At 37.2% G+C, this 24906-nt stretch overlaps 1 protein-coding gene across 3 annotated transcripts in view; it reads left to right on the plus strand.

The window, feature by feature from the left end:
* The window catches only part of TET1 (tet methylcytosine dioxygenase 1), a 169359-nt gene extending 145557 nt beyond the window's left edge, over nucleotides 1-23802 (plus strand). For 2 of the 3 annotated variants that reach the window (XM_066348947.1, XM_066348949.1), the window contains 6 exons: nucleotides 2248-2398; nucleotides 2732-2818; nucleotides 7421-7510; nucleotides 9819-9956; nucleotides 13268-13616; nucleotides 19762-23802. In XM_066348947.1, the coding sequence (XP_066205044.1) occupies nucleotides 2248-2398; nucleotides 2732-2818; nucleotides 7421-7510; nucleotides 9819-9956; nucleotides 13268-13616; nucleotides 19762-20771 (1825 nt within the window). In that variant the 3' untranslated portion in view covers nucleotides 20772-23802. The remainder of the gene's footprint in view (nucleotides 1-2247; nucleotides 2399-2731; nucleotides 2819-7420; nucleotides 7511-9818; nucleotides 9957-13267; nucleotides 13617-19761) is intronic. The other variant, XM_066348948.1, reaches the window with a different exon arrangement.
* The last annotated feature ends 1104 nt before the right edge of the window (nucleotides 23803-24906 follow it).

Consider the following 24906-nt stretch of genomic DNA (forward strand, 5'->3'; position numbering starts at 1 on the left):
TATTTTTTCTGTTTGGTAACTTTAATTTCCTATGCAATTTCAAATTAACTCTTTTGATCTTATTTTACTTCCTTACCAAGTAATTGTAAAATTTTGCCCCTTTAAAACATACCTTCCACCTGACCTGCGGTAGCGCAGTGGATAAAGCATGGACCTGAAGTGCTGAGGTTGCCATTTTGAAACCCCCGGCTTGCCTGGTCAAGGCACATACGGGAGATTTGATGCTTACTGCACCTCCCTGCCCCCACTTTCACTCTATCTCTCTATCTCTCTCTGTCATCTCTCAAAAACGAAAAATAAAATAAAATTAAGATATCCATTTCATCTTTGTACAAAGATTTAGAGGAAGTTAGAATATTTGAACTATTCTTCCTCTCTCTCTTTGCCCTTCACAGTATCGTTTTCTATGCTCTCTTTGTATTCATTATTATCTTATATCAGGCTTTTTCTTGATTTGTTCACAATTATTTTTAAAAACAGTTTTCATCTCTAAAATGTTATATTTCTCTTATATTTATTTTATTGAATTTTAGAAAGAGAAAGGGAGAAAGAGAGACAGGAACATCAATCTGTTCCTGTATGTGTCCTGACCAAGGATTGAATTGACAACCTCTTTGGTTTCAGACAATGCTCTAACTCAGGGGTAGTCAACCCTTTTATACCTACCGCCCACTTTTGTATCTCTGTTAGTAGTAAAAATTTCTAACCACCCACCAGTTCCACAGTAATGGTGATTTATAAAGTAGGGAAGTAACTACTTTATAAAATTTATAAAGCTGAGTTACAGCAAGTTAAAGCATATAATAATAATTACTTACCAAGTACTTTATGTCGAATTTTCCCTAAGTTTGGCAGAATAAATCTTTATAAAACTTATTATAGTTTAATCTATCTTTTTATTTATACTTTGGTTGCTCTGCTACCGCCCACCATGAAAGCTGAACGCCCACTAGTGGGCAGTAAGGACCAGGTTGACTACCAAGGCTCTAACTAAACGAACTATCCAGCCATGGCTAAAATTTTATATTCTTTTCATTTACTGTTTTTTACATGTGGTGGGTTTTTTTTAATTGTCATCATTATTTTTTTATTGAGGTAACATTGGCTAATAACATAAATTTCAGGTGTAGAACATTATAATTTCATATCTGTAATACTCCTTTGAGTGCTCACCTCCAAATGTCTAGTTTCCATATTGTTTGTATTTTAAGTCATTACCTAAGTACTTCATTTATATGCTACCGCTAGTTTTAAGCATTATATAACTAAGAACTACAGAGTATATGTTACTTTTTGGGGGGTTTTTTTGTTTTTGTTTTTTTGTGGGGGAGACAGAGAGTCAGAGAGAGGGACAGACAGACCGGAAGGGAGAGAGATGAGAAACATCAATTTTTTGTTGCTATTCCTTAGTTGTTCATTGATAGGTTTTTCATATGTGCCTTGACAGGGGGCTAGAGCAGACTGAGTGACCCCTTGCTCGAGCCAGTGACATTGGGCTTAAGCTGGTGAGCCTTGCTCAAACCAGATGAGCCCACACTCAAGCTGGCGACCTCAAGGTCTCGAACCTGGGTCCTCTGCATCCCAGTCCGACACTCTATCCACTGTACTAGTGCCTGGTCAGGCTGGTTTCATATTTTAATATTTGTATTTTAATATTGTCATCCTTACTAGAGTATATTTTAGGGCTTCAGAAGTGCCTGAAAGTGATAAAATAACCAAGTTAACAAATGGAACAGACTTTCTGCTCAATCTTTTTTCTTTTGATATACATAAATGTTTTGTTTAAAATTGACCAATGTATTTCACATACGATATATGCTGTCCTCTGCCGTTCTCAGAGGACTTTATTGATGTCATGTTATACCAGGAGGGGCTCAGGTCCAAAGAGGTCACGAGGTGCTTTAGTTTCCCTTCTGATAAGGAACAGATGTAGGATATAAAATCCAAGGCCTTTATATTTCCTCCTCAGACCATCTCCAAATCAAACAACGTTCTGGGTATTTCAGATCTATAGAATTGATTACCATTTATTTGAATTTACAATCTTAAATAAACATTTTAGTTAAAAATTTAGTTATATTTTTGTATAGTTAATTTTATGTTAACTGTATAAAGAGTAATAAAAGAAGTGTGTTAAAATCAGTTTATTATCCATTTGTACTTCTAAAATTATATGAACCTGAAATGTTTTGTCTGAAGTATTGTCCTGCTTTATCAGTTCATTGCCTTGCAATTACCATCTTACAGTCGTACCTGCACATGTCAAGGAATTGATCCAGAGACTTGTGGAGCATCGTTCTCTTTTGGTTGTTCATGGAGTATGTATTTCAATGGCTGCAAATTTGGTAGAAGCCCAAGCCCTAGAAGATTTAGAATTGATCCAAGCTCTCCCTTACATGTAAGTATCCTTTTTAACTTTTAAATTACACAATGAATATAAAAGTACATTTCTCTAAAATGTTTTTAAATAATAAAAAAAATTAAATAGAAAGTAAAGACAAAACAGTAAAAATATATTTATGTAAATAGATTAAAATTATAAATAAATTAGGTAAAGTCTTTAAGTATTCAACCCAAATTCCAATTGTCCCTGGTTCCCTCCTCCTTCTCCCCTAACCCCAGAGAGAATTATTGTTAAAAGAACTTAGAATTTTATACCCAGTCAAACTAGGAAGAATAAATAAAGCCATTTTCCAACATTTCAAAGACTCAGAAAGTTTACTACCCACAGAGCTACTATGAAAGAATTACTAAAGGACGTAATCCAGAAAGAAGATATATGAAACCGGAAGCAATCTGTCCGGGACACGAGGCCATGGTGAGCAAAGAAAATAGTCAACCTTACTATTAAGTTTAAATAAGTTGAGTACTTACATTTTTTAATTAAAAATAACAACCTATAATTCCATTCTCTTAACAACTCGGGTGGGTAGGCAGTGGGAGGGGTTGGGGCACCTATACGAACTAAGTGTGGTGATGTTTTATTCTTTGCTTGGGGTGGGAAGGATTTAGATAATGATTAACTCTAAGGTCAGTGTTTTTCAAACTTTGAGGTGTGACCAAAAGTAAAAAACAATTTATATTACAATCCACTATATGGATAGATACATACAAGTAAATAACTAAAATTATCAGAAAAGAATACTTAACTTTATTATATGTAACAAAGAAAATATTTGAAAAATTAAAAATTAATTTCCAATATAGCTGTTGCTAAGGATCTCTATGATGAAGTATATATACTTTCTTTTAAATAATATTTCATTTCTTTAAATTTTAGTTGTGACCTACAAAACTGATTTTATGGCTTACTAATTAGTCATGACCCACAGCTTGGAAAACACTGCTCTCAATGTCAGGAAAACATATTTGGAAAAGTGCATGTTTAAAATATTTTTAGATAAATAGAAATAGAATTTATAGCTTTGGGATAGTTTTGAGCAAAAAATTTTAAAAAGCAAACAATCTATTTGTATGTCAACAAAGGTAGTTTACAAAATCTTTGGGGTACAGAATAAATAGAAAAGAAAACAGTAGAAATTAAGCCAACTATATCCGTAATACAATTAATATATCTTTCAAAAGAGTTTAGACTTAAATAAATAATGGTACCTCTAAAGAGGTCATTTATATTTTTAAGCATTTTGTTGATTTCCCATCTGTTGTTGCAATAAAACAAAGAAAGACCCAAGAAAGAGAAGCAACCTTTCATTTAAAGTACCATAGCAGTCTAACAAAAAGTATGTTAGACCTTAGGGAGCAAACTATAAAAAGTTAGTAAAGGATGATATATAAAAAAACTGATAATGAAAAGTTACTTTGTTCAAAGATCAAAACACTTGATAATGTGATGTTAGTTCTCCCTGAGTTTTTTTCCCAAATATTGTATGGTGAAACCATTATCATGTGAATATTAGTAATATTGACATGACTTAAATTTTTATTTTATAAAAATACTGTTATATTTATAAATAAATGTGAGATCAGCCTGACCTGTGGTGGCACAGTAGATAAAGCGTCAACCTGGAACGCTGAGGTCGCTGGTTTGAAACCCTGGGCTTGCCTGGTCAGGGCACATATGGGAGTTGATGCTTCCTGCTCCTCCCCGCTTTCTCTCTAAAAATGAATAAATAAAATCTTTAAAAATAAATAAATATATATATATAAATAAATAAATGTGAGATCAGTTCTTGCTTGTGATTTTTTTTTTTATACTGAGCAATGTTTATATAGTGTTTATAATCCAGGTTGAAGCATTGCTCATTCCAGGAACTGAGAGAAGGCCAGCATGAAGCTCAGCAGGCAAGGGAGAGTAAGGTATCTGCAACGTCCTTATAAGCAGTGTCAATATTTTGGAAGATCATTGGAGGGTTTTATGGAGGACAGTAATACAATTACACTTGTCTTTTAAAAAGTTCTCAATGTCCTCTCTTTGAATAATGCACTATAGTTGTAGTGTAATGCAAGAGTGAGTTTAGCAAAATGAGCTAGCTTTGAGACTAGTCCAAGGAAGGGATAATACTGGCTTGGATTATGGTTGTGACAGATGAAGTGGTGAGCAATAATTGGTCTGGAAAGATTTTTAAAGTTAAGATGGTGGTGCTATTTTTTGACAAAAGGATATGCTGAAATAGTACCAAGTTGGTGAAGAACAAATTATGGATTCACTTTGGTACAATAGGTTGAAGATTCCTTAAGGGAATTCCAAGTGGGAATTCTTAAGTTTGCAATAACAAAAATCCAAAGCTCCAGGGGTAATTCTGTGGACCAGGTGGTAAGTGTAGCCATGGATGTGGATTTCGTGGTCCTAAAGATCAGATATAGGGTGAGAAGAGTGGGCAACTGTTAGCATGAGCTCCGATAGGTAAAGATTTGATAAGTAAAAACCTTTATAACTAAAACACTTTTTTTGTGTGTGATAGAGAGAGAGACAAAGACAGAGAGGGACAGATAGGGACAGTTAGGGACAAACGGCAGGAAGGGAGAAAGATGAGAAGCATCAATTCTTTGTTCTGGTTCTTTAGTTGTTCATTGATTGCTTTCTTATACGTGCCTTAACTGGGGGCTACAGCAGAGCAAGTGACCCCTTGCACAAGCCAGTGCCCATTGAGTCATGTCTATGATCCCACACTCAAGCCAGTGACCCTGCCAGATGAGCCCATGCTCAAGCCAGAGACCTCGGGGTTCTGAACCTGGGTCCTCTGCGTCCCAGTCCGATGTTCTATCCACTGTGCCACTGCCTGGTCAGGCTGATTTTTAGATATTTCATAAGATGACAAGTCTGACATGTGACACTGGATAGTTCATAATAATCCACTGGCAGTAAAACACAATTTACCTACCGCAACCAATATTTCAAGTGTTAGAAAACAGTCAAAATATTTTAATAGGTATTTAAATCATAATTGTAAAATTTTGCCAAATAAATAAAATACTTAATGTATCTGTAGACCTGAGGTGTTTTTAAAATGGCATCCTAACTTTCCTGACTGTATTTATTAAGCTACATTAAATAATAGATAATTAAGTAGACAGACTAATGGACCAGAATGATAGAACCTCTATACATAAATTTCTCTTTCAATAAAAGCATCGACATAAATAAGTAGGAAATCAAAAGGGTTATCACCTATGCTCTACAGTTGCCAAGATACAGGCTCAGTAAAAGAACTCAAGAATTAACTTCATATGTCTACATTACTTTGTGGCTTTGCTTTTCTTTTAAATTTTTTAAAGATTTTATTTATTAATTTTACAGAGAAGAGAAATAGAGATAGAGAAAGGCGGAGGTGGGGAGAGGAGAGGGATTTGATTCTTCTGTGTGCCTAGACCAGACAAGCCTGGGGATTTGAACTAGTGACCTCAGCATTTAAGTTGACGCTTTGTCCACTGAACCATCAGAGTTTAGGCAGGCTTTGGCTTTTATAACAATCTTTCCATTCTCCTTCAGTTGTCTTCCTGAGATATGACTAATCCATTTTTACCAAGTACCTGACTTGATTTAGAATATAATTATCTCTGAAAAATTTTCACAGTGGTCTTTTCAACTATTATTTTCAAAGTCTTCCTTCTCTACCTCATACCTCATACTCTCACAAGTCACTTTTTTTTTTTAAGAAAGACAGGCAGGAAGGGAGAGAGATGAGAAGTATCAACTCGTAGGTGCAGCACTTTAGCTATTCATTGATTGCTTCTCATATGTGCCTTGATTGATGGGGGGTTCAGGCAGAGCCACTGATCATGGGATCATGTCGATGATCCCATGCTCAAGCTGGTCACCTCCAGGTTTCGAACTTGAGACCTCAGCATCCCAGATTGACTGTATTTATTCACTGTGCTACCACTGGTCAGGCATCAGTGACATTTTAAATAGACTTCTGTAATGACACTTTTTCTTTGAAAAGACTTATGTGTTTCTATTAGTAGCAATCCAGATTCTTTTTTTTTTTTTTTTTTTTTTAGTATTTTTCTGAAGCTAGAAACCGGGAGACAGTCAGACAGACTCCCGCATGCGCCCGACCAGGATCCACCCGGCACGCCTACCAGGGGGCGACGCTTTGCCCACCAGGGGGCGATGCTCTGCCCCTCCGGGGCGTTGCTCTGCCGGAACCAGAGCCACTCTAGCACTTGGGGCAGAGGCCAAGGAGCCATCCCCAGCGCCCGGGCCATCTTTGCTCCAATGGAGCCTTGGCTGCGGGAGGGGAAGAGAGAGACAGAGAGGAAGGAGAGGGGGAGGGGTGGAGAAGCAGATGGGCGCTTCTCCTGTGTGCTCTGGCTGGGAATCGAACCCGGGACTTCTACACGCAGGGCCGACGCTCTACCACTGAGCCAACCGGCCAGGGCCAATCCAGATTCTTTATAATGGTGTTAAGGTTCCTCACAGTCCCATTAAAACTTCATCGAATTGTAGCCTTTATAGTGTAGAAAAGAAAACACTGGCGTTAGACCAGTTTCCCGCTTATTAGAGTTGAAGCACAGGGCCTGATATTCGGTATGCACCTTCTGTGTGTTGCTCTCCCATCTCTGTTATATAGAACATGGCTGTACTGTGTCAGAATTCTTAGCGTAAACATCTTCCTTTGCCAGCAGCAACTTTGTCTTTATTTATTTGAAGTGCCTAGTTCCATTGAATATAAAATACAGTTATTTTTAGCAACATGAGCATTTCTGCAACTTACCTCTAACCGTTTAGATTTCTAATTGACTTATAACATAGAATTTTAGTTTTAAAACACTAAATTAAAGCATAACAATCACTAATAGTATACATTTTAAAAAATAATCCATGTTATTTTCTATGGTATGTCTTTCATCAGGGTAAGTATGAATTGTGCATCAACTACATACCATTTTCATAACCTTAAACTCTCCTTACATGTGTTTTGTGAAACAACCTTTATGGAACTGTCTTTTCCTATAGGAAAAAAACCTTGAAGACAATTTACAGAGTTTGGCCACACAGTTAGCTCCAGTTTATAAGCAGTATGCTCCGGTTGCTTATCAGAACCAGGTATGTTTTGGGACCTTATATGGTACTCTTAAACATGGTTGAAATTTCTATATAAACAAAATTACTGTTAACAGAAAACCTTTCCAACTAACTTTGATGTATATTTATTTTTATTGAAGAGCTGTAAAATTACATATATTAGTTTGTTAAAAGTATTATTGTGGGCCCTGTTTGGTTGGCTCAGCGGTAGAGCATCAGTCTGGTGTGTGGAAGTCCCGGGTTCGATTCCTGGGCAGGGCACAGAGGAGATGCGCCCATCTGCTTCTCCACCCTTCCCCCTCTTCCTCTCTATCTCTCTCTTCCCCTCCTGCAGCCAAGGCTCCATTGGAGCAAAGTTGGCCTCGGGTGCTGAGGATGGCTCCATGGCCTCTGCCTCAAGCGCTAGAATGGCTCTGGTTGCAATGGAGCAACACCCCCTAGTCGGCATGCCAGATGGATCTCGGTTAGGCGCATGAGGGAGTCTGTCTGCCTCCCCGCTTCTAACTTTGGAAAAATACAAAAAAAAGAAAGTATTATTATGGTAATTTAAAACTCATGATATAAGTAAGAGTATTTCAAAAAGTAATATATAATTGGTTCAACACATGAAAATTAATTAGTGTAATATATTGTATTAATAGAACAAAGGACAAGTCTCATGGTACCTCTGTAGATGTATAAAAGGCAGTGAGTAATGCTACTTTCTTTCATAATAAAAACACTCAACAAATAACAGTAGAAGGGAATTGCTTCAACTTGATAAAGGACATCTATGAAAAACTCAGGACTAACATCATAATTAATGATAAAAGACTAAAAGCTTTTCTCCTAATATCTGGAACAAGATAAGAAAATAAAATCTCACCACTTCTATTAAATATATTATTGGAGATTCCAGTCGGGGAAAATAGGCAATAAAAAAAAAATCAGATTGAAAAAATAAAGCAGAGACAAAACTCTAGTTGCAGTGGTATGATCCCATACATAGGAAATACTGAAGCTTTCACACACACACTATTAGAATAATAAGTGAGTTCAGCAAGGTTTCTGGATAGTAAATCAATATGCAAAAAATTTAAGAGAGGAGAGAGAGAGAGAGACAGAGAGGGAGAGAAAAGAGAGAGACAGAGATAGAGAAGGGGGAGGAGCTAGAAGCATCAACTGCCATATGTGCCTTGACCAGGCAAGCCCAGGGTTTCCAACAGCGACCTCAGCATTTTCAGGTCGACGCTTTATCCACTGCGCCACCACAGGTCAGGCTAATGTATTTTTATATACTAGCAATAGACCATTTAAAAATGAAATTTAAAAAAACATCGTTAAAGCCCTGGCCGGTTGGCTCAGCGGTAGAGCGTCGGCTTGGCGTGCGGGGGACCCGGGTTCGATTCCCGGCCAGGGCACATAGGAGAAGCGCCCATTGCTTCTCCATCTCCCCCTCTCCTTCCTCTCTGTCTCTCTCTTCCCCTCCCGCAGCCGAGGCTCCATTGGAGCAAAGATGGCCTGGGCGCTGGGGATGGCTCCTTGGCCTCTGCCTCAGGCGCTAGAGTGGCTTTGGTCGTGGCAGAGCGATTCCCCGGAGGGGCAGAGCGTTGCCCCTGTTGGGCGTGCCGGGTGGATCCCGGTCGGGCGCATGCAGGAGTCTGTCTCTCCCCGTTTCTAGCTTCGGAAAAATACAAAAAAAAAAACACCAAAAACAAACAAACAACAACAAAAAAAAACGCCCAGCTATACAATACATAAAGTTGGCCTGGCTGGGTAGCAACATTGTTTAGAATGTAGTCCCAATAACTCAAAGTTACAGGTTTAATCCTGGGTCTGGGCACATACAAGAATCAACCAATGAATGCATAAAAAAGAGGAGCAACAATTCAGTGGTTTTCTCAATCTTCCTCCATTCTTTTCTCTATCTCTGTAAAATCATTAAGTAAACTTTTTATAAAATTTATATAAATTTATTTTATATCCTCATTCATGAGTTTGTATGTATATTTATTGTTTATACACATTGAAAATTGATACATGATTAATGCCCTATATCAGTCTCTCTTCCTAATGAAGTGATTTAGGATAATTTAGGATACTTTACTAATTGATCCATCATGAGGAGGTATCAGTGTCCTCACCTTGCCTTCGGTCATACTAGTTGTGATTTTACCCATGTATTCTCAAACTCTTTATCCTGAATGTTACTAAACTACACATTCAATGCAATAATACACTGTTTTAGAAACCTCTGAAATTACAAACTGTAATTAATTTAAGAATTTACTCTTTACTGAAAGTGATTTTTTCTGTTTTCTAAATTGTGTGTTATTTATATTCTTTCAAGGTGGAATATGAACATGTTGCCCGAGAATGTCGGCTTGGCAGCAAAGAAGGGCGTCCTTTTTCTGGGGTCACTGCTTGCCTAGACTTCTGTGCCCATCCGCACAGGGACATTCACAACATGAATAACGGAAGCACTGTGGTATGTACCTGTTGGCTTTTGAATCTAAAAGCTCCCTTGAAGACTGAGGTGTTTAGATGTGATTTGTAACAAATCATATTGTATGTTCTGTTTCATACTGTATATATATTAGTAGTAGTATTTTCTTATTGAAGTACTTCCCAAAAAGTTACAGAATTAACTTTCAACATATATTTTGTTGAATCTCTTCAATTATATATTTAATTGTGGTATTTTTTCTGGGAGGTAGGAGTTGCACAATTATTCCAAAGCAACAATTCAGTACTATCAAACTATGAGATTTGAAGTTAAAGCAAGTTAATATTTTTATTTTTCCCATCTATACTTTAGGGTTTCTGTGAGAGAACTTTGCCAAATTTATCATCCTTTGAACGCATATAGGTTCTTTTTGTTTGTTTGATTGTTTTTGTGACAAAGATAGAGAAAGGGACAGACAAGCAGGAAAGGAGAGAGATGAGAAGCATCAGTTCTTCATTGTGGCTACTTAGTTGTTCATTGATTGCTTTCTCATTTGTGCCTTGCGGGGGGGGGGGGTGCTATAGCAGAGGGAGTGACTCTTCAAGCCAGTGATCATGGAGTCATGTCTATGATCCCACACTCAAGCCTTTGACCTTGTGGTTTCAAAGCTAGGTCCTCTGTGTCCCAGTCCACGGATCTATGCACTGCGCTATCGCCTGGTCAGGCTGCGTATTTGTTCTTTTTTTTTTTTTTAATGTGAAACAGTGAGGCGGAAAAACAGACTTCCACATGCGCCCCACCAGGATCCACCCGGCATTCTCACTAGGGGGTGGTGCTCTACCCATCTGAGGCATTGCTCTGTTGCAACCAGAGCCATTCTAGCACCTGAGGCGGAGGCTGTAAAGCCATCCTCAGCACCCAGCCCAACTTTGCTCCAATGGAGCACTGGCTGTTGGAGGGGAATAGAGAGATAGAGAGAAAGGAGAGGGGGAAGAGTGGAGAAGCAGATGGTCGCTTCTCCTGTGTGCCCTGGGTGGAAATCAAACCTAGTACTTTCACATACTGAGCCAACACTCTACCACTTAGCCAGCTGGTCAGGGCCTCAGGCAAGAAGGAGAATTTTGTATTTTAAGTCTTGCTCTTAAATGTGACTGTAGATAGATAAGATTAAGACTTAAAACATTTAGCCTACCATACCTGACCAGGTGGTGGTGCAGTGGATAGACCGTCGGACTGGGATGTGGAAGACCCAGGTTTGAGACCCCGAGGTCCCCAGCTTGAGCACAGGCTCATCTGGTATGAGCAACAGCCCACCAGCTTGAACCCAAGGTCACTGGCCCCCGCAAGGGGTTACTTAGTCTGCTGAAGGCCTATGGTCAAGGCACATATGAGAAAGCAATCAATGAACGACTAAGGTGTTGCAACGCTCAACGAAAAACTAATGATTAGTGCTTCTCATCTCTCTCTGTTCCTGTCTGTCTGTTCCTGACTATCCCTCTCTCTGACTCACTGTCTCTCTAAAAAAATTAATTAATTTTTTTTTTTTTTTTTTTTTTCATTTTCATTTTTCTGAAGCTGGAAACAGGGAGAGACAGTCTGACAGACTCCCGCATGCGCCCGACCGGGATCCACCCGGCACGCCCACCAGGGGCGATGCTCTGCCCACCAGGGGGCGATGCTCTGCCCATCCTGGGCGTCGCCATGTTGCGACCAGAGCCACTGTAGCGCCTGAGGCAGAGGCCACAGAGCCATCCCCAGCGCCCGGGCCATTTTTGCTCCAATGGAGCCTTGGCTGCGGGAGGGGAAGAGAGAGACAGAGAGGAAAGCGCGGCGGAGGGGTGGAGAAGCAAATGGGCGCTTCTCCTGTGTGCCCTGGCCGGAATCGAACCCGGGTCCTCCGCACGCTAGGCCGACGCTCTACCGCTGAGCCAACCGGCCAGGGCAAAATTAATTAATTTTAAAAATTGTTAAGAAAAAAACAAAAAGCTTTTAGCCTACCTGACTTTACTATTTGTGTCCAGCCAATTGTATCAACTTTGGGAGTCAAATCTGGCAATTTAATTTATTTCCAGTCTTGTAACATCTCTGCTGTCTTAGAACTTTTAGCTCTAAGAAAATGTTTTCAATGAAAAATAAGGAAACCATTGGATATGCTTTGAATGGATCTTGAATGACACTTGAATATTATCATTAAGGATAGTTTTTTATGAAGAATATTATTGGGTATCAAAGGTCAGGAATATTCTGTATCTTGTTTTGCATTTTCATTTCTCTACAATGGACAAAAATAAAGTAAGGATGAGGACTGAGAGGTAGGTTATATTCAAGACAGAATTTTTTTTCTGATGTCTTATTTCACATCCAAAACAAAGTTAGTCAAGCTTATTAATATACTCCTAACTATAATAGAAGGAGAATGAAACAAAGAAAATATATCAAGATAAAATATTGTAATTATTTTTTTAAGACACATAGAATATAAGTCCTGTTAGAAAAGAAAATCTGTTGTGCTTTTGTTTCATTAATATATGTCAATTTAGTTAGTGGTGCAAAAAATCACCCTGATAGAGAAAAAATATATATCTATAAAGTCCATTTACAGATAGAAGTGGAAAAATTCTAGAGTAAAACAGGAAAGTAGAAAATTCATCATAATTAAGCTTCCTTTACTCCAAGGAATTGACATTACTTATGTTACACAGAGAGAAAGATAGAGAGAGAGAGAAATAAATAAGTAAATAAATCAGGTCATGTATAGGCTAAAATAATATCTTCTTGATGGTTAATACTTAATATGAGGGCAGTGAACAGTTCACTAACTATTCCTTAACTTAGGCAATTGAGATAGAATGCAATGTAAAGAATGCTTAATATTTAAAATATTATAAACAGATTACAATATACACTTAGAAAATCAACTCAAGCCAGATCTGTCATGGTGCAGTGGATAAAAGCATCAACCTGAATCACTTAAGTCTCCAGTTCAAATCCCTGGGCTTGCCTGGTCAAGGGACATATGTCAGTTGATGTTTCCTGTTCAAAAAAGTTTGAGGAACCTTTCTCTCTCTTTTTTTTTTCTCTCTTCTCTCTAAAATGAATAATAAAATCTTCAAAAAATAAAATCAACTCAAAATTATGATGGTCTGCTTACAGACAATTGATAAGTTAGTATAATTGATTAGTGTTGGGTAGCTGGATATCTCATATAAGACATTTATCCAAAATTACTAGTAGTGACCAACTGAAAACAAAGTGAGAATGCAGATCTTACAATATGGCAGCAATTAGAAGGTAGAAATAACTGATAAATGTGAAAGACCTGTATTTTCCATTTCATGTTTTCTTCCTGTCAGGTGTGTACTTTAACACGAGAAGATAACCGCTCATTGGGTGTTATTCCCGAAGATGAGCAGCTGCATGTGCTCCCACTTTATAGACTTGCAGACACAGATGAGTTTGGCTCAAGGGAAGGAATGGAAGCCAAGATAAAATCTGGGGCCATTCAGGTCCTCACACCCTGCCGCAAAAAAAGAACATGTTTTACTCAGCCAATTCCTCGTTCTGGGAAGAAAAGAGCAGCAATGATGACAGAGGTCCTCGCACATAAGATAAGGATTGTGGAGAAGAAATTCATTCCTCGAATCAAGCGGAAGAATAACTCAATGACAAACAACAGTAAGGCTTCATCACTGTCGCTTTTAGGTGAGTCCTGTGGACCGTGCTGACTCTGTGCACAGCTTTCATTGGCAGAAGCTTGGAGGTTCCTTGGCACTCTGCTCTTCTCTGTCTTGACTACTCTCTTAAGAATGTGGCATTTTAGAAAGAAAGCCTTTATGTCAGATATCAATTAAGTTAGCTAATTTTTCTTATATCTCATTTGTTTTTAATACAGCTTGGTTAAAGTTCAAACCATATATAAGACACCAAATATATTTCTCCTACTGTATTTTTTAGTAATTTTTTCTGTTTATACTTTTTAAAAAATACATGTTCTACTTTTTGTTTCCAGTCTGTTTTGAAGTTCTCTTCCTTCGTGGCATACTTGGAATGGCATCACTTCTTGAAGTCTTCCTTGGTCACCATTAGCAGCAATTTAAGTTTCCTTAGTCAACAAATATTACTGAACACCACTTGATATATTCTAGGTATTGGAAAAATAGCCGTGATAAAAGAGGAGAGATAGGGCTATAAAAGAATTTCCTTTAAAAAATAATGTCAGAAGGATTTGCTAAAAGTGAGGCATTTGTGGAAGTCCTGAAGGAAATGAGAATTTTCAGTATTCTTATTTGGAGGACTAGCATTCCAGGCAGAGTAAATGGAAAATGCAAAAGTCAAGAGGCAGGAATTTCCCTTGAATACTTGCTGTACGCAAGGAGGTCCGTGTGGCTGGAGCGGGTGTGGAATGAGAATAGTTGGAGATGAGATCAGTGAGGGAAGAGGGGATCTTAGCAGCTTCTATCAGGTTTTGTAGATTGCTATAAAGACTTTGGTCTTTATTGTCAGTGAGAGAAGGTTTTTGTTTGTTTGTTTGTTTTTTCAAATATAAGGAATTTGTTTTATTCACCTTTTTGTCTCCAGCACCTAGCATAGTATCCAACACAAAATTAGTGGTTTCTAAGTAGCTATTTAGTCAGCTATCTATACTCAAGAGATATAAATACTTGGTTTACTTTAAAAATTCAAAGGAGTAAAAAAAAACACCACTTTTTTATCATGTTAACTTATACCAAAAATTGTTCAATAGATTTAGAAATCGGGGTGTAAAACATAGATATTACTACCTTGGGATATAGAAGAGGATGTGGAGATAAACAAGTCAGGTCACCTTAGTTCCATAGAGTGGTCAAAGCTAGGCCCAGTGAATGAGAATCTAGCCTAGCTGAACATCTGTAGCTTCTAACAATTTGCACCCCCAGGACAACACAGTTCTAGCAGGCTGTAGTCATATCTCTAAGCCTAAGAGTGAGAGCCTGTTAGGGAAACTCCTACTATGGCCACTGTGAAACATAAATGCCTTGGGTGGAGACTTCACTTGAAGCACAAACAAATGGGGACACCGAATGACCGATCTCTGTATCACTACCTCTGCTTCAAGAAAGGCACACCAGACTCCCTTCCAAAGTACATACATCACTTCATTGCACCATCATGGAAGGAATGGAAGAGTAGGATGGGGTGGGCTGGCTGAAGTCACATCTTGCAGAAGCTGGCCAGGTTGGCAATGCCACAAGCGTTCTTATTCCAACCATGAGGATATATAGCCTTTGTTTCCCCAGTTTTCTCCGCAGCTGTTTTTAATTATCCAGTGCTGCTTTCCCTCTGGATCCCATTACCCACTGCCAGAACCGCGTGGTTCAGGTTATCGCTATTACAATTTTCATCATAATACACACCTTTGCTGTAAAACTGAAAGGAGGTCAGGCTGGCACCAATGGCTACAGCGATGGGTCCCACTTGGGCCACTGCCCTCTTCAGGGCTTTCTCGTTCCCCTCAAGGATCTCTTTGTACCCTCTGCACTTAGCTGCCTTGCCTGTTGGGTTGTAATACAACTTTCATACTGATTTTCGACAGAAGTAACATATCCCTTCTTTCGATAATCAATGGAATCTGAAGCTTTGCCTTCGCAGTCTGAGATATAGAGGGTGTCATTACCATGGGAATGAGATGGGGGCACTTTGAGTCCAGTCATCTTCTGAACCACCTCTTCACTGGTCATGCCCCTCAACTGTTTCCTGGCCAATTCATATGTATAGACACCAAGAGAGGCCTCAAGATTATGGATGGAAATATGCTTCAGGTTTTTTCCCCAAATTAAACGCCAAAATATTTCATCCACCTTGCTGTTTTACTGCTTCTTGAAGGTCTTCTTCCATAGCTCCTCCTGGGTGTCCAGTATCTTTGCAGGGTACAGAGCAAAGCTCATCATGGGCAGCAAAAGCAGAACCTTGAGCCCCCACATCCTGGGCAAGGGGGTAATCAGGGAGGAGGAAATACTTGGAGCCATATTCCCAGACTGGTGGTTCTTAACCTGATGGTGGGCAACTATTCTCTGGGCTCATTTCCTCAGGGAAGTGTGGATAATGTAGAGACGAGTTTAATGGAGATTTCAGAATAGGAAAGGGCTATGATTTGACTCAAACCCAATTATTCTGGTTAGTTGGTTAAAACTAGAGTAAAGTGAGGCAGAAAATAGAAACATAGGGTAATAATAAAGAGGCTATCCTAACAATTCAGTAGGGAAATGATGAGGCTTGGACTAGAGTGGCTGATAAGGACACGAGAAATGTCTGATTCTGGATATGGTTTGAAGGTAGAGTCAACAGGTTATCTGATAGATTAAATTTGGAGTGTGAACCAAAAGAAGGGTTTATCCCGCTGTTACTGGTCTGTAGAAACTACAAGGGTAGAGAAACCACCAACATGTCATGAGGACTGGGAAGAGGAGAACAGAATTGGAAAGATGGAGGGAGATCAGAAGATCACTTCTGTCAGACATTCTAGTCTAGATGTTAGGTGAGCAGTTGAATAGATGGGTAGTTCTGAGAAAAGGTTCACACTGGAGATACAATTTAGAGGTCAATTTTTATCAAGGACAAATATTGAGAATTCTCCATTTATAAAGGCTTCAGAGATAAGGAAGAACCAGCTAGAGACTCAGTAAGTCTGGTGAGGTATTAGTGAAACCACAAGAGTACTGTATTCAATGAGGAAGAGATAAACCACATCAAATACTGCTGTTCCTGTATCAAGTAAGATGAAGACAGAGTTTTCACCATTAGATTTGCAGGCTATTAGAGGTCCTGCCAGAGCAAATTCATTTTAGTATAGTGATTGATGGTGAGAATGAATAAAGTGAATTTATTGGAAAATGGGAGGAATTCTTGTGGTTGTCTATAATGGGAATGAATCGAATGGAGTAAAGATTATATAGTTGAGGTTATTTTCTTAAATGGAAAAAATTTTTTAATGTACAATGTGAGTGAATTATATAATGAACCCTATGTCTTTCATATGCTCCCAATATAAAATTTTTTCAATACATAGCCATTCTTATTTCATCTATACCCTAACCCAGGCCCCAACCTTTAATTATTTTTTATAACAAATTGCAGAAGTTGTATCCCATTAACCGTTGATTCAATAGAATAGGTCACAAAAAGATAAGGAAGTTTTACAACAACAATGCCTAAAACAAACGGAATCTAAAAAGCCTTATTACCATTCAATGTTCAAATTGTTTCATTGGTCTCCTAGTTTTTATTTTTTACATTCAGTTAGTTTAAATCAGTATCCAAACAAGGTCACACATTATATTTAGTTGATATGTCTTCTATATCTTTTTATTTTTTTAATTTAAAGCTTGTTTTTTCCTTCTTTTTCTCTTTTTTTCTTTTATCATTTTAGCAAAAACCATTGTCCTGTAGAGACAAATTCAGCTTCGATTTAAAAAAAGTAGTATGTCCAGAACACCATCTGTGATTCTTAAATTTATGTTTTGTCACATTAGGATAAACATAGTATATGATGGTGTATCTTTTTGTGATGAACCTCATTCATGGGTCAAGTGTTGTCTACCTAATTCACTGATTAAATTGTTCCCTATCATCTTTTTACCTAGTGACTTTAAATACATTCATACTCTATATTGTTTATTTCATTAATAACAAGGTCTGTCATTTTATTCCCATTTGTTAGTTATCTTTGAAAAAGAAATATTGTCCTTATCAATAATTTGTTAATTCTGAATTATGGGTCATTCAGGGAAATTGGAATAAATGATTAGCTATTTGTTTTTATTCACTAGTTTTCAGAATGCAGGTTAGTTCCCAAGCATCTTTTAATGTGGTCAATTTTTTTAAAATTTAGTATCATTTAGATCTCATGGGTTTTTTGTGTTTTCATTTTAAGGTTTTATTTATTCATTTTACAGAGAGAGGAGAGAGTGGGGTAGGGGAGCGAGAAGTATCAACTCATAGCTGCTTCCCTTTGTTGTTCAGCGATTGCTTGTCATATGTGCCTTGACCAGGAAAGCCCAGGGCTTTAAACTGGTGACCTCAGCATTTCAGGTTGACACTTTAACCACTGTGCCACCACAGACCAGGCTAATCTCGTTTTTTGTTTTTTTTTTAAACATAGTTTATATTTCAACTTCATGTAAAATATTTAAACTAAATTTAAAAAAAGAAATGAAAAAGAATCCTTAAATTGTCCATCTTTAGTTGGTAGAAACTCCTCAAGCTGGCTTCTGAATTTTTTTTCATGATCCCAATTGTCTTGGATAGCTTCTGTTCTGATATGTTCCAGGCTCATCTTATATAATCCTGCCCCATATCTAAAATCAGCAATTTCTCCAAAGAACCAGGAAAAAAAAAATACCACACATACACACACCATGAATTTATACTGACATTAAAACTTAGAGTTAGAGGGTATTCCTTAAATTCTTTGGTCTTTATATTTGTAGGAAAAGTTTTTTATTTGCTTTTTTAAGATGAGAGAAATGACAGTGGAGACATTAATATAATACTGGGGAAGATTCAATAAAGGGTTAATGAAGAGGAAAGGAAGAGAGAAGTATCATTCCTTTCTGCCTATAGTTCCATTTTACAGATTTTAATTGTTTATTTTAAGATTCACATAACTGGTTACATACTGCTTGTGAAGAACAATCATCATTTTCATCTTTGTGTCATTTCCCAATAGATGATATTTTTACATGCTATTTTTAAAAATAATATATACCTTATTAATATCCATATATACAGTATTTGATTCATAACCTCTTGACCTCTTTGTATCTTACCCATAAAATCTTTCTTTTTTAGTTTTATTCAGCTCAATGAAAGATTCATCACTATTTTAATCTTTCTTTCCCATGATTTATACTTGTTGTCAACTAAACCTCTATAGTAATAGATGCAGCCATAGACAAGGCGTTGCATTGATGTGCCATGCCATGGGTCCTCTGTATAAGATGTCTTTAGAAATGAGAACCAATATATCTCTAGGTTGTCTTGTCTACGGGAAAATGGCAGATTTCCTGAATTAGATGTTTGCTATTATATTGTTAATTATTTTTAAGAATGATCACTTTACTATTTCTTGGCCCTACAATTCACTGTTTTTGCATTTCCAAAAATGTTTAAAAACTTTGAAACAAGGAAAATGTCCTCAACAAGAATATTTATGTTAGTGTATCAGAGCTGTTATTCACATGTGCCAGTGTGATAATAATTATCTACCCTACTCAGTGAGAAACAAACTTAGATGCATGTTTTTAAGGGTTACAAATGGCTTGTTTTCAACTAACATTTTTTATGTGACTTCCCTTTGCTAATAATTAACTTTGCCAGTTATGCTTTCATTGCCCAGAAATATTTATACACTATTACTTATTTTTACTTTTTAAATAATGAGATTATGCAATGCCTAAAATCCATATAAATATGTCTTTGGTGCAGTTAGGTACTGCTCTATATCATCATATTATCACCTGCATTATTTTCCAATTTATGGTTTCAATAGATACTTAATAGCTGATTAGGTCATTTCTGATATTTTACTATTTTACACAGTAGACATTCTTTTGGTTAACTATCTGTACTTACTTATGATTATTTTGAAAGTGAAGAATTATTGTGGGGGGGGTGGGGGGAAAAAGAATTGTGTGAAAAAGCTAGCAAAACAACAAATCGTGTATATTTGACTTAAAGTAAATGCAACAGAACTGTCCAACATTGCCATCATCAGTTTTGTTATATTATTCTTTTTACAGTACTCTTTAAAGACAACTACCAAAAGTAGTTTGTACTTATCATCACATTTGGTGTCCTTTTCTCTGTTTAGGGAATAAAACTGAGACCTTGCAACCTGAAATTAAAAGTGAAAATGAACCCAATTTTATCTTCAAAGGTTCGGACAACACTAAAACCTACTCACTGACCCCATCCATTCCTCACCCAGTGAAAGAGGCAAACTTACCTCCAGGCTTCTCCTGGTCCCCCAAGAATGCTTCGACCACAATACCTTTTAAGAACAATGCGTCAGTTTCTTACGGGTTTTCAGAAAGAAGTAGCAATCCCCACTGCACAATGCCTTCTGCGAGACACAGCGGTGCTAATGCTGCTGCTGGGGAATGCGCTGGAATTGCACAGCCTGGTGAAGTGAGCCCTCTTTCCACCTTGTCTACTCCCATGTCAGATTCCCTGGTTTATTCTGAGCCTCCCACTGGTCCATCTGAGCAGCTAACTTCTAATCAGCCAAACCAGCAGCCCCTACTCATCACCTCTCCTCCTGAACTTGCTTCCTCTCTGGTGGAAGAAGATGAGCACCATTCTGAAGCAGATGAGCCTCTATCAGATGACCCCCTATCAGATGACCCCCTGTCACCTGCTGAGGAGAAATTGCCCCACATTGATGAGTATTGGTCAGACAGTGAGCACATCTTCTTGGATGCCAATATCGGTGGGGTGGCAATAGCTCCTGCTCATGGCTCTATTTTGATTGAGTGTGCCCGGCGAGAGCTTCATGCTACGACTCCTGTCAAAGAACCAAACCGGAATCATCCAACACGCCTCTCCCTTGTCTTCTACCAGCACAAAAACCTAAATAAGCCCCAACATGGTTTTGAATTAAACAGGATTAAGTTTGAGGCTAAAGAAGCTAAGAATAGGAAAATTAAGGCATTAGAGCAGAAAGATCAGGCAGCTAATGAGGGTTCGAATCTGTCCCCTGAAGTTAATGAATTGAACCAAATTCCTTCTCATAAAGCATTAACATTAACCCATGACAATGTTGTCACTGTGTCCCCTTATGCTCTCACACATGTTGCAGGGCCCTATAACCACTGGGTCTGAAAGCTTTTCTCCCCTTCTTAATGCCTTTGCTAGTGCAGTGTATTTTTTCAAGGTGCTGTTAAAAGAAAGTCATGTTGTCGTTTACTATATCTTCATCTCACCCATTTGAAGGCTGAAGTAAAAAAAAAATAGGGTGGGAATTTCTTAACTGTGACTATATTTTGACAATTGGTAGAAGGTGCACATTTTAAGCAAAAATAAAAGTTTTATAGTTTTAAATACACAAAGAAATGTTTTGGTTAGGTGTTAACCTTGATAGAATTACTCAGTTTGGTGCTTTAAATTAAGTCTGTTTACTATGAAACAAGAGTCATTTTTAGAGGATTTTAACAGGTAATGTGCTATGATGTAGAATCAAGATACACAGTGTTAACTCTACACAGCTCCTGGTGCTTAACCACATCGACACAGTTAAACATAAGCTGAATTATTGTTTCATGGTGCCATTGTTCCAACATCTTCCAATCATTGCTAGAAAATAGGCATATTCCTTTGAAATAAACCAATGAAGTGTTTTCTCTCTTCAAGTATCTCTCCTGTATAAAATAATTCATTATTGTTAGTAATGGTTGGAGGCTGTTCATAAATTGTAAATATATATTTTAAAAGCACTTTCTATTTTTAAAAGTAACTTGAAATAGCATAGTATAAGAATTCTATTGTCTATTGTTTGTGCATATTTGCATACAAAAGAAATCATTTATTCTTGCTGTGTAGAGTTCCATCCTATTAACTGCAATATGTATTCTAATCATGTATATGGTTTGTGTTTTTTTAATGTGTTCTTTCTCATTCAAATATTTAGCTACTTATATAAAAGTTAGATCATGCAAAAATTGTTAATTATCTCTAAAATTGAAATTTGAAAGCTTATCACCAATACTGATTAACATTTTCTTAGGAACTAAGTAACAGTGGTCTCTTGATTTATTGAGCAACATGGGCCACAATTTACGTTCAGTGTAGCTTTCTCAATATAATCCATTAAAGATGTTTTCAAAAGGAGATAGGACGTAATAGAATTCAGAAGAGTCAAATGCTTCCAAAGTTTCAAGGTAATAAAGTACAAAAACTAAGTAGTGAGAACCCTACCCATCCCAAATTGCCTTATTTGTTCTGAATGTGGTTCTGGTACAGAATAAGAATTAAATTTCTATAAAAATGTTTTGAAAACAAATTCCTTATTATCACACATCCCAAACAGTAGGAATGGTATTATAAAATATAGTTCTACCCATTAAGAACTAATCCAAAGTATTTTAAGCATATTAGTTTGGAAAATGATAACTCATCTCCTAAGATAATTGCCTATGTTCTGGATAACAAGAAAATCGGCATTTCATTTATTTTGGTCCTCCCATTATTTTTTGTATTATTTTATTGATTCACAGCAAAACAAAAGGGATTCCCCAAAACAAATCTTTAGAACAAGAAAAAACTTCAATGAAATACTTGATTCTGTTAAAATGCAGAGGTGCTATAACATTCAGTCTCAGATTCCTTGGGAGTATGGAAAACCAAATGGTGCTTCTCCCCTGGAAATGCCATCAGAAGCCCATAACAGCTAACACTCACAATTTTGGTGCAAAAGCAAACAGTTCCAGTAAGCTCTCTAAAGAAAAACTCATTATAACATATTAAAATAATATATGGTGCAAAGTATCAGTTTCAAGCTTTTGACTAATCAGAGTAAAGGAATATGAAGGGATTGTAAATAACACAATGTCCATTGGTATACACACCATCATCTTGTACAAGTAGATTTCTGTTTTTGAATATGTAAAAAGGGTAATTCATTGACTTGTTTTAGTATTTTGTGTGCCTTAGATTTCTGTTTTAAAACATGTATATTTTTGTGAGCCCAAGGTTTCTTATACATATAAGTATATAAATAAGTGTTCATTGTTTCAGTTGCTCAAATAAGATATTTACTAGTATTAGACTATCAGGAATACACCCTTGTGATACTTTCTTTTAGGTTTTAAGCTTTAGCTCCCACTAAAAATTATTTTCTCACCAGATTTAATGGATAAAGCTTTAAGATCCTTTACCTACCCATCCATCCATTCTTCCATTCAACACCTATTGAATGTCTGCAGAATTTAAGTATTATATTTTGTTTTTTATTTTAGTCACTACCCATGACAGTAAACTTGAAGAATTAAAATCCTAGAAGATACTCTCACACATATTTTTCAAAGAAATAGCACATTTCCTTCAAAACAATCCATTGTGATATATCTGCAGCAATTCAGACGTATCAACTGATTTTAAATAACTTCCTTTAACAAGCTAAACTTGAAGCACCAATGTTGATTTAGTGGAATATTGAAATTTTTCAAGTTAGTTGCAGTTTACCAAAACAAGTACATGAAAATATACAGTTTCAACTAAAAACTATCTCCATTCTGTTATAAATAACACCATGACTGGCCTGCTCAACTGATAACCCCTTGATGGAAACCACACACAATTTCTGCATTGTTGTACTCTTTTATAAGTTTAACCGTTTACCATCCATGTGTGCCCTGTAAAATTTTTTAAAAGTTCATGCTTATTTAATGTTCTGCAGCATTGTGATTGTATGCTGGCTACACTGCTGTTAGAATGCTCTTTTCATGAAGCAAGGAAATAAATTTGTTTGAAATGACATTTTTACTCAGAAAACTGGTCATCTAATATTATTTCTACACTTCTGTTATATTTTACTGTAATGATCACTTGTTTCACCTGTTTTGTAGTATTCAAATTGGGTTTTCAATCTTCTTCCTTTGCTCATGGTATACAAATTGAACTCACTGATACATGACTCCCAAATTATGTATGATGGGAGAATAACTCCTGCCTATTTTAGACTCTTACAAAATATGCTGCCCTTCAAAATCCCATTTCTAATGGCTCCTAGACTACTATTGAATTTTTTTCTCTTGTCAGCCACACCTACATTGTCTTTCCAATTCATCCACAAAATACCAAATATATCATGTCATAAACTTAATTGAAATATACCAGTGATTTTCAAACGGTTTAATGAATTTTGTAAACATGCCATACCTGATTTTTTAGTCAGATGCACTGACCTCTTTTCCCTTAGATTGTCAAATTAAAAATAGGCAACAGCCAACACAAAATTACATGAGTCAAAATTACACTAATTTTTTGGTCAGAAAACTGTGTTTTGGCCCTGGCCAGTTGGCTCAGCAGAAGTGTTGGCCAGCCGGGTGGATGTCCCGGGCTCAATTCCCCGCCAGGACATAACAGAATCATCAACCATCTGCTTTTCCACCCCTTCCCGCTCTCCCTTCTATCTCTGTATCTTTTTCTCTCCTAGAGCCATAACTGTTGGCCCCAGGTGCTGAGGATGGCTCGGTGGCCTTGTCTCAGGCACTAAGTCAGCTTGGCTGCTGAACAATGAAGCAACACCCCAGATGGGCGAGCATCGCTCCATAGGGGGCTTGCCAGGTGGATCTCATTTAGGGCACATGCCGGAGTTTGTCTCTGCCTCCCTGCTACTCACTTATGAAAAAATTTTAAAAATAAATAAAAAAAGCCTGACCTGTGGTGGCGCAGCGAATAAAGCGTTCACCTGGAAATGCTGAGGTCGCCGGTTCGAAATCCTGGGCATGCCTAGTCAAGGCACATGTGGGAGTTGATGCTTCCAGCTCCTCCCCCACTTCTCTCTCTCTGTCTCTCCCTCTCCTCTCTAAAATGAATAAATTTTAAAAAAAATAATAAATAAATAAAAACATTTTTTGTTGTGCCATGAGAGGAAAAATGTTGAAAATCACTGAAATACATTATTGGAAAGTGAGCCTAACTGAAAATGTACAGTTGTAGGTTAATTTTTGCAACACATTAATAAGATGTTTGCATCTTAAATAACTTTCCAACATCTTGATGCAATCTGCATGTGGATGAAATAATTTCATTTGTTAAATGTAGAATTTTACTAGTTTAGAACCATAAGCAATTTACTTAGGACATAACCCCAATACATGCTTAATTGAATGCATATCCTTGTATAAATGAAATAGTGACAATTCACATGAAGTAACTTTCTACTTTCTGATGTTATTCCATGGATTCCTGCTGATTATCATTTATTTCATGAAAGCATGTATGAAATAACCCCAAA

Source organism: Saccopteryx leptura, chromosome 9 (assembly GCF_036850995.1).
Source record: "Saccopteryx leptura isolate mSacLep1 chromosome 9, mSacLep1_pri_phased_curated, whole genome shotgun sequence".
NCBI lineage: Eukaryota > Metazoa > Chordata > Mammalia > Chiroptera > Emballonuridae > Saccopteryx > Saccopteryx leptura.